Below are 9,006 nucleotides of genomic sequence, written 5' to 3'. Positions count from 1 at the left end.
CGGGATGGAACAAGCTCACCGCCCCCTCAACTCCACACAAATCCCTTTCCTCTCTTCTTCCCTGCGGCCACGGTGCAGCTCAGCCTCACGAGGAACAGGGGAGGGTGATGTTTCACTTTGCCTTCATTTGTGCTGTACTGCAAAAGAGGGAACACCTCCGCACTTTGGGGAAACACAACGGGGGTGGCAAGAAACCAACCTCAGTTCTGCTTGCTGCAGCCCAGCAAAGCCCTGAGGTCATCCCCATCCACTGTCCCATGCTCTGGGGTCCTCCCCGTCCTCTGTTCCATACTCTACGGTCATTCCCATCCCCAGTCCCATGCTCTGGGGTCGTCCCCATCACTTGTCCCATGCTTGGGTTGTCCCCATCCCCTGTCCCATGCATTGTGGTCATTCCCATCCCCTATCCCATGATCTAGGGTCATCTCCATCCCTAGTCCCATGCTCTAGGGTCATCCCCATCCCCTGCCCCATGCTCTGGGGTCGTCCCCATCCCCAGTCCCATGATATAGGGTCATCCCCATCCCTTGTCCCATGATTTGGGGTTGTCCCCATCCCTTGTCCCATGCTCTGGGGTCCTCCCCATCCTCTATTCCATGCTCTGGGGTCCTCCCCATCCCTTGTCCCATGCTCTGGGGTCAGCCCTATCCCCAGTCCTATGCTCTGGGGTTGTCCCCATCCCCTATCCCATGATCTAGGGTCATTCCAATCCCCAGTCCCATGCTCTGGGGTCATCCCCATCCCTTGTCCCATGCTCTAGGGTCCTCCCCATCCTTTATTCCATGCTCTAGGGTCATCCCCATCCCCTGTCCCATGCTTGGGTTGTCCCCATCCCCTGCCCCATGCTCTGGGGTCCTCCCCATCCTCTGTTCCATGCTCTAGGGTCATCCCCATCCCCTGCCCCATGCTCTGGGGTCATTCCCATCCCCAGTCCCATGCTCTGGGGTCATCCCCATCTCCTGCCCCATGCTCTGGGGTCGTCCTCATCCCCTGTCCCATGATACAGGGTCATCCCCATCCCTTGTCCCATGCTCTGGGGTCGTCCCCATCCCCTATCCCATGTCCTGGGGACACAAAGGGCCAGAATATAAGCTGGCACCACAGGGGTGAGAGACACAGGGATACTGATATCCACGAAGGCTCCTCAGCTCAGTGAATGGGACCTCCCTAAGTGGCACAGGAGGAGACAGTAGCGACCCCTGCAGGCCTCAGCCCTCCGCAGCAGCACCTTAAGGCCCAACCAACAGCGTAGCACCCCCCACCCTTCCTCCCCCGCCCACTAACAGGGCGGGCACTGAGGGCCGCCCCTCACCGGCGGGTAATTTATAGTGCCTGAAATCTCGCGAGATTTGGCAGGCGTCTCCTCGAGGCGTCGTGGCGGTCTTTGTGTGTCGCATGTTTTTTACGTCATCAGTGTGCGTCAGGTGGCGGCTAGACAAGATGGCGGAGGGAGTGGGGCGGGGGGGGGGGGGGGGGGGGGGGGTCAAAGGGGCCAGGGGGGGGGATGGGGGGGGGGGGGGGGGGGGGGGGGGGGGGGGGGGGGGGGGGGGGGGGGGGGGGGGGGGGGGGATGATGGCAGTCTAAGGGCCCAGGTCGGGGTAATGGGGCCGGGTAGAGGATGTGGATGTGGATAGAGGGTTGAGGATGTGGATAACGAGATGGCAGAGCTCAAGAGGGGACTCTGTGCTCGGGGAGGGTGAGGTGTGGGGGGCTCTGGGACCCCCATAGGCCTTTGTGGGGAGGTGAGGTTGAGCTAGGCCTCATTGTGTGCTATGGGTGTTATTGCGGCCTGTGTGTAAGGTTGGATCTCTATTCCTCTTAGTGATAAATAATACAACACCGTGGCCTCAGGCAGCACTTAGTGCTAAGCCGTGGCCTATTTTGCTGCTCGGCAGCTTGTTGTATTTTAAGTCTCCCAGCTTCTTTTTGAGAAGCAAAACTAGAACACTTGGGGCCTGTGCTTGTGTCTCTCCCTCCCCACAAAGGGCAGCTATTGAAATCATTACCTGGGGATACCATTTAGTTGATGTTAATTAGATAATGAGATGCAGAGCTGAGCTTCTCTTTGTTTTCAGCTGAGGTTTTGCCTTCTTTGGAGCTGATTTGAGTGACCACAGGAGGTACAGAGCAGGATCTGTCCCCCAGCAGCATGTCTGCACTCACTGAGTGCTAATGGAGCCTTCACTACAGCCACGTGTGGAAATCAGGTCTGCAAGTCAGTGAGGCTGGCAGTGATTAAACCCTCCAGCACCTCACACAGGGTTTTTCTGGGGCTCTTTTGCTGCATGCGGTATCTCTCATTGTTGACCTGGTTTGCCCTTGTTCTATGGGTTGAAGTGGGAGCATGAGGATGGCTCTGGGATCTGGCCACTGTGATGTGGTATCACCTGCTATATCTCCCTCCTTCCCCTCCCCTCCCCCCCAAGAGAATGACCTGTTTTCTGCTGCCTGATTTCATGGCCATTCTTGAGGCTGCACTCCCCTCTGCTGGAAAGCCACAACCTCACAGTTGATCCTGCTTCAAGAGGAGGCTTCACCTGGGAGAAAGCCCCGAGCCAGCGAGGCAGTGGTTGTGCAGTGCTTGGAAACCTGCAGACACAGCTTGGATGTGCACAGTGACTTCAGTGTCCCCTAACTATGTCCCTATAGTGGTGGCAGTGTGGAAGGGCAGTGAGGACAAAGGTCTACTGAGGACACTGTTCTGGGTGTGTGGAACTGTTCTGAGTCCCTGCTTAGTGCAGGCATTGTCACCATCACTGTGGCTGCAGTGATGAGGAGGATGGGAAGTGGCTTCCCCCCAGGCTCAGCCACAGGTTTTCTGTCTGAGCCAATGGCTCTGGCTGAGGAGCAGATCAAATTGTGCCCAGTGCTGGTGAAGGAGCAGTCCTTCATCCTGACCGGCTGCAAAGTGATAGGTGGAAATCACAAAAATTAACTGATTTGAAGCTCACGTGGCCCCCTTGCTGGTGCGAGTGTAATGTTCCCAGCTTGGAGAAGAGCTTCAGTGTTTTTCCCCTCCCTCCCTGTGGGTGAAGTGACTGATTGCGGTCACGTTGAGCTGAGTTCCCAGCGAGCTGTGTGACTTCCCTGTCTCTGACAGGCGTTCCCTGCCTGCGGCAGCCCTGGGCTCTGTGCACATGGGGACAATGCAGGAGGGTTTGGGTGCTCCGGGTGCAGCCTGGCACGTCAGCAGCACTGGCCTCGAGCTCCCTGGGCTGGATGTGGCCATGTGGGGCTTGAACCCATAGGTTGTGGTGTGAGGCTGCTGAGCTCTGGTTATATCCACACCCCTTATTCTTGTAGGATTGCATCTTATCTGTGTTATGCAGCCTGGTGCCTTCAACCTCTTTTTTTCTCAGCTGTCCTACTCCCCATGGGAGCTGCTCTCCCCCATCGGCTGGAAATTGCTGCTCAGCACCTTTTGCATCCTGCTTAGCTGCAAGGGATGTGGGAGGAATCGAGGGATGGGATAGCCCTGGCTGAGCCCTGTACCAGGGAGGCAGCCATGAGGCCAAACATCCTCATCTAAAGGTACCCTGGGAGCAGGTCTGGCATTAACATTCCTTTAGGGGCACATTAATTTGCTGAAGGTGGAGGGCAGCCAGCAGCGTAACGCTCAGCTTAGCTGAAAGATAGATGTGGTATTGAAGCTGTTTCTCTTTTTGCTTGGTTGGAAGCTTGAAATAGAAAACATGGTGGCTGAGGTGCTGATGGGTGACACCCTACATGGGGCTGGGGAGGAAGGTTCCTACCCTGCATCCCCTCCTGTGCTATTTCTTCACCCAGAGAAGCTCAGCCCAGTTGGGTGTGGGGTGTGCTCAGGAAAAGGGTTAAAGGGAGGTCATAAACAGGAAGGGGAGCAACTCTGGACATGGTCTGATAGTGATGAGATGGGAATGGCTTGATTGATGAGAGGGAATGGCTTTGAATGAAAAGAGGCAGAAGTTGGGATTAGGGGTTTTCAGGGTCAATTTAGGCTCCCTGCTGAGGTTCTATGAATATTGCGGAACTGCCCTTTGGACGGGAAACAGGGGCAGGGATGCACTGAATGCCACCAGCATTAATTGGGTCACGGCTTGTTAATTGGAGCATTGCTCATTGATTAGGGTACCAAGGATGCTGAGAGCCCAAGGGGTCTCAACCACATTTCCCCCCTGTGCAGTGCAGGTCCCGCACGCCTGCTCGTTTCCCACGAGCTAATTAAGAGGCTCGCAGCGCTCCACGATGCTTGGCTGCCTACGGATTGCAGTGAGCAGCAGCTTTGCTCCTCCCCATCTCTGCCGCCGCTGACTCTGCCCACCAGAGCTGCACAGAGCAGGAATGGAGGGGGACTTGGCCAGGAGCGCAGCCCGGCTGCCCGTGTTGCTGCTGGCACTGCTCGGCTTCGTGCCAGGTGAGTGCCCGGGCACCGTGCCCTCGTCCCGCGGGGTGGGCAGTGGTGCTGCTGTGTTGTGTCCCTGATGTTCTACATCCTTATGGGCTCTCGGCCGCATGGGTCCGATGCAGGCACGCAAGCGCGTGATGCTCCATATAGAGGTTTCATAACGGGGGGCACCAAGCATCCCACTGCCCCATCCTGGGGGGTTCTGCTTGCTGCCGCCGCCGCTCGCGCCCCATGGAGCCCCGTTAGCCCTGGGCTGTGCCCGCTGAGGCTCTTACGTAAAGCATTGAGTGAGGAATCCCCTTAATTCCCTTCGTGCTAATCCACACATTTAATAATTCCCATAAAACCCTCGATTCCGACAGAAAGCATCTTCTAGTCCGGGCAGATTAGCAGGGAGCTTTTATCTTCCTAATGCTTAATTGGCTTCGGAGCGTGCGGCCGTCGCACGGGGCTGGCGGTGGCAGCACAGGGTGCGTATGGTGGCACAAATATGGCCCTACATGGTGGCAGAGGGGCTGCTGGGGGTCTCCAGCCCCCCTTGATCAGAGGTATCCGCTTTGGGAGCGTGGGGGTGATGAAAGAGTGAAGCTTCCTTGATGTGTGTGGAATAAACCCAGGGCTTAAATCGCCTTCAGAGATCTTTTACTGAGGTATAAGACCTGAGCTGGATCAGGGTGCACTGAGAACACCCTCCTTCCTCTCCCAAACCTTTTCTTGCGTGGACCTTGGCCTCAAGCCACCAGGACAGGAGGTGATGGTGGTGACTGGGCACCCTCCTGCTTTCTCCAGCCTTCGTTTTCCCTGTGCATTGGGGGATGTTGTGATCTCCCCCCTTCCCACCTTCTCCCCTCACTGTATCCTGGGGCTCAGCATCTGTTCAACATCTGTGCAAAGAACTCACATGCTGGCTCACAACTGGGCCCCAAAATGTGAGGATCTCCCAGGGTAGGGTCACATAGGATGGGAGGGAGCAGGGCTCAGCCCAGCATAAGGCTGCGATCAATGGAAGGATCCCAAAGAGCCCCTTGATGTGCAGGATCAGAGCAGCAAGTGCCCGGTGGTGGAGAGCTCCACTCCCCCAGCAAATCCAAGAAGCAGCTTGTAATTCAGGCTGCACGAGAGCTTTTTATAAAGCGAACACTGGGATGTCTGGTTTTAATCTGCTTTAATATAGAAGCACATCTGTTTCTGTCAGGGTGGGGGGAGAGGACTGTGGGGATGTGTTGTCCAGGTCCCAACGTGGATGGGGCAAAGCCTGGCCTCGTTACTGGGCATCCCAGTGTGTAAAATGGGGACAGGTGGTGGGGGGCTTTGAGGAGACGCTGGCCCTCCCTTGCCAGCAGAGCTGGAGGCGGTGGAGGAGACAGCTTGTAGGTAGGCGGGAGCTGCCGGTGCCAGGAGCTGGTGCTGAGCGTGACTGCAGAGCTCAGTCGGTGCTGCCAAAAATCCACAGTGTAGGCTCAACCTGAAGTCCTGGAGGTGGCTCCATCCCTCTCAGGTACCCACAGTCCTTTCCATATCCCCACGCTCACCCACACGCGGCAGTGGGATGCAGGACTGGCGCGTGCCCATAAGCATCCATTTAGAGCCAGATCCATCCCGGTCTGGTCCAGTCCTGCTGCTGTAACTGTTGTGATTTTTCGTAGGCATCTGGGCCGAGGCGCGTTTTAAGGCGGACAATGAGGTTTTGCAGATGCTGGCGGGGAACTCCTCGCAGAGTCTGTTGGAGCATTGTTCTGGTGAGCGCCCGGCCGCACCGTTCAGATGCACCTACGGCATCCGAACACGTAGCTCTTATTGGACATCAGCTCTCGACCCTGGCAACTTCCCCTCCCTGCTAGCAGCAGCTCCGCACGACCTCCGTGGTGTCCCCATCCCGCAGAGGGACATTGCAATGGGCAGAGAGCAGAAATGTCTGCAAACCGGGCAGGGCGATGCTTCCTCTTCCTCATCCTCTTCCTCCAGCTTGGAACAGCGGTGCCGGGTGGGACCTGTCCCCAGGGATCCTTCTGCCTATCCCTAGGCTATATCCTGTACCCTTAGTGACATTCTGCCTTGTTGTCCCCAGAGCTCCTGTTTGGCCAGGTGCAGGCGCAGCCCCAGCAGGTCTCTGGCATCCTGGGGGGTTCGGTGCTGCTCTCCCCTGTGCTGCCACCCGGCAGCAGGGTGAAGGAGATCGAATGGAGCTTCTCCTCTGGTGCCAGTGCCACTATCCAGGTGGCTGAGTTTGGCCCAGGGGGCTTCGAGCGCCCGGACCCCCAGGACCGTTTCAAGCAGCGACTGGAGATGCCCAACGCCACAGCACTGATGATCAGAGCCCTGGAACTGGGAGACAGCGGGATCTATGGGGCACGGATCAAACTGCACCCAGCGCTGGTGGAGGACCAATCCTTCAACCTCTCTGTCTATGGTGAGTAGCTGCTAAATGGGGGTGGGCTTTGGAAACACTTAAATGGGGAAACTGGCACAGAGCAATGATGTGACTTAGGTTAGACCCCAACCTTTCACATCTTGTGTTTGGCCTTCCAAGCCCCCATCTTGGGGTCCCTTCTCCTATCACCTGTGGGCTGGCTGTGCCCTGCCCTATGATGCAGGGCAGTGTGATGTGTCCAAGCAGAACCATGCCACGCTGACCCATTCCCTGTTGGGTGCAGAGTCGGTGCCAAGGCCCCGGACCCACAGCCAGCTGCTGGCCAGCACCCTGGAGTGGTGTAACCTGACCTTGCAGTGCCAAGGCACTGGCAAAGGGGCTGTCAATGTCACCTGGAGGAGGGACAACGGCCATCAGGAGCTGGGCACCGACCGCTCGCAGCTGTCCCCGGATGGCACCACGCTGCGCCTGGCCCTACAGCCTGGCACTGCCAATGCCACCTACACATGCACTGTCAGCAACCCTGCTGACCAGAAGGTCGTCCCCTTCGACTTGCAGAGCATCTGCCGCAGTGGAGGTGAGGGGCTGAGCTGTTCCAGGGGTCCAAGCACTCTTGAGTGCTCTCGGTTTGGGTGAGGGTCCCACGAGCATCCTCTGGTTCAGCCCCTTTCTGTGTTCTCCAGGGGGACAAGTGTCCTTCTCCAAGTCAGGGTACATCGTCCTCACCCTCATCCTGCTGGCTGTGAGCCTTGGCGGAGCCTTCTGGTGCTGGAGGCTCAACAGTGAGAAGTCAGCAGATCCAGGTCAGTAAAAACAACTTGGAGCTGAGCTGCGATCAGGCCCATCACTGAACCTCCCCCCCCCCATTACGTCCCATCCCCTGCAGCTGCCACCCCCACGGCACCGGCTGAGGAGAGCCCCCCAGAGCCTCAATACACTGAGATCGTGCACCGCAGCCCCCCGGAAGGTAATGACCAGGTGAGGAGCAGTGGGGTTGGGCTGTGCTTGGGGCTCCGCAATGCATTGGGGTCCCCATCACATCAGGGTTGGAAGTGCCACATACACCTTGATTCTTCCTTAGGGCCTACGTCCCCCTGAAAACAACCCGGAACCAACTTCAACAGAGAAAGCACCAGCACCAGGCAGCACCGTGTATGAACAGATCCAACAGGAGCCAGAGGAAACGGCCGAGGAGGTGACATAGGCCCTCAGGTGCGGGTGGCCCGTGGCCATGTCTGCCCCCGGGGGGACCGGGGCATGGGAGGCACTCCCCACCTCTGTCACTGCATGATGTGCCCACGCCAGGTCCGGGTATGGTAGAGAAAGGGGAGAGGAGGGATGAGCACTGTCTGCAGGGAGATGCACAGACAGACAGGTGGATAGACTTGGGGCAGCCCTTGGTCCCAGCTGAAGGATTTCTCTCCCCACAGGCACCAACAGCGCCGGAGCATCAGGATGCAACCGAAGGGCTGTAATGTGCATTGTGTGCCAAACCCAACCCCATTCCAGCCCCTGGTTTGGCTCCAGGGATGGAGGTGCCATCTCTGGGTACAGCTGGCCGGATGCTTTCCTACCCACCTCTGGTTTGTCCAACCCTCTGTCTGAAGCCCTCGTGGCCCCTTTGGGGACATGGAGATGAGCGGCAACGATGAGGCTGAGTCCCTCCTCCAGCACCGGGCTGGGACGTGGCTCCATCACCCACACAACTGGGGGTCCCAGCCTTATTTCTACCAGCTGAGAGAGTGGGCTGCCCTGGAGCAAGAAGAGGGGAACCAAAACCTTTATATTTGGGGGGAGGGGAGGGAGGAATTGGAGTCAAGGGGAGGCAAAGTTGGGTCGGTGGGGGCAGATCCAAGCACTGCAATATCCAGGATGGGACCACCTAGGGCAGATTGGCCCCCCACGACCCCCCCACTGCTCCCAGCCTTTAACTCAGCACCCCTTCCCCCCTCTCTTGAGGTCGAGCAGACCCTGGTGGTAACATCCCCAGGGCCATATGGGGGGGACCAAGGGCCTGGGGGAGGACTGATGCCTGTGGGATATAAACCCGCTCTTCCCCCACCCCATAGCCATTCCTGTGTCGCCTATGTGCTGCCATTAAGGGGGGAGGGGGTGGAGGGGGGGGGGGAAAGTTTCACTTGTGTGTGTCCAGCACCTACCGTCATGGGCCCCGTGCTTGGCCCGACCTCCCCACGTTGTAAAAACAGCAAATAAATCTTGGTGAGAGCTTAGCAAGGAGCTGACAGCGTGA

General features: G+C 57.9%; 1 protein-coding gene across 7 annotated transcripts; it reads left to right on the top strand.

Moving 5' to 3' along the window:
• Positions 1-1,582: 1,582 nt before the first annotated feature.
• On the top strand, positions 1,583-8,986 carry LOC107324433 (SLAM family member 8-like). 7 transcript variants are annotated; one of them, XM_015884451.2, is made up of 9 exons: positions 1,583-2,207; positions 3,360-3,531; positions 4,163-4,393; positions 6,453-6,794; positions 7,039-7,332; positions 7,439-7,558; positions 7,642-7,733; positions 7,837-7,950; positions 8,186-8,986. In XM_015884451.2, exons 3-9 carry the CDS (start codon positions 4,321-4,323, stop codon positions 8,228-8,230), a joined length of 1,080 nt encoding a protein of 359 aa, XP_015739937.1. In that variant the 5' UTR covers positions 1,583-2,207; positions 3,360-3,531; positions 4,163-4,320; the 3' UTR covers positions 8,231-8,986. The 7 variants fall into 7 exon arrangements, with proteins under 7 accessions (XP_015739937.1, XP_015739939.1, XP_015739938.1 ...); XM_015884453.2 differs by lacking the exon at positions 3,360-3,531 and having other exon boundaries at positions 4,168-4,393; XM_015884452.2 differs by lacking the exon at positions 3,360-3,531.
• Positions 8,987-9,006: the final 20 nt, after the last annotated feature.

Source organism: Coturnix japonica, chromosome 25, assembly GCF_001577835.2.
Source record: "Coturnix japonica isolate 7356 chromosome 25, Coturnix japonica 2.1, whole genome shotgun sequence".
Classification (NCBI taxonomy): Eukaryota; Metazoa; Chordata; class Aves; order Galliformes; family Phasianidae; genus Coturnix; species Coturnix japonica.
This window is presented reverse-complemented; position numbering and strand designations above follow the sequence as displayed.

Excerpts from the sequence above, each read along its gene's own strand:
- LOC107324433 (XM_015884453.2), top strand. The coding sequence starts at position 4,321 with ATGGAGGGGGACTTGGCCAGGAGCGCAGCCCGGCTGCCCGTGTTGCTG. Across the intron at positions 7,559-7,641 it reads TGAGAAGTCAGCAGATCCAG|CTGCCACCCCCACGGCACCG; the intron begins GTCAGTAAAAAC and ends CATCCCCTGCAG. Across the intron at positions 7,951-8,185 it reads CAGAGGAAACGGCCGAGGAG|GCACCAACAGCGCCGGAGCA; the intron begins GTGACATAGGCC and ends CTCTCCCCACAG.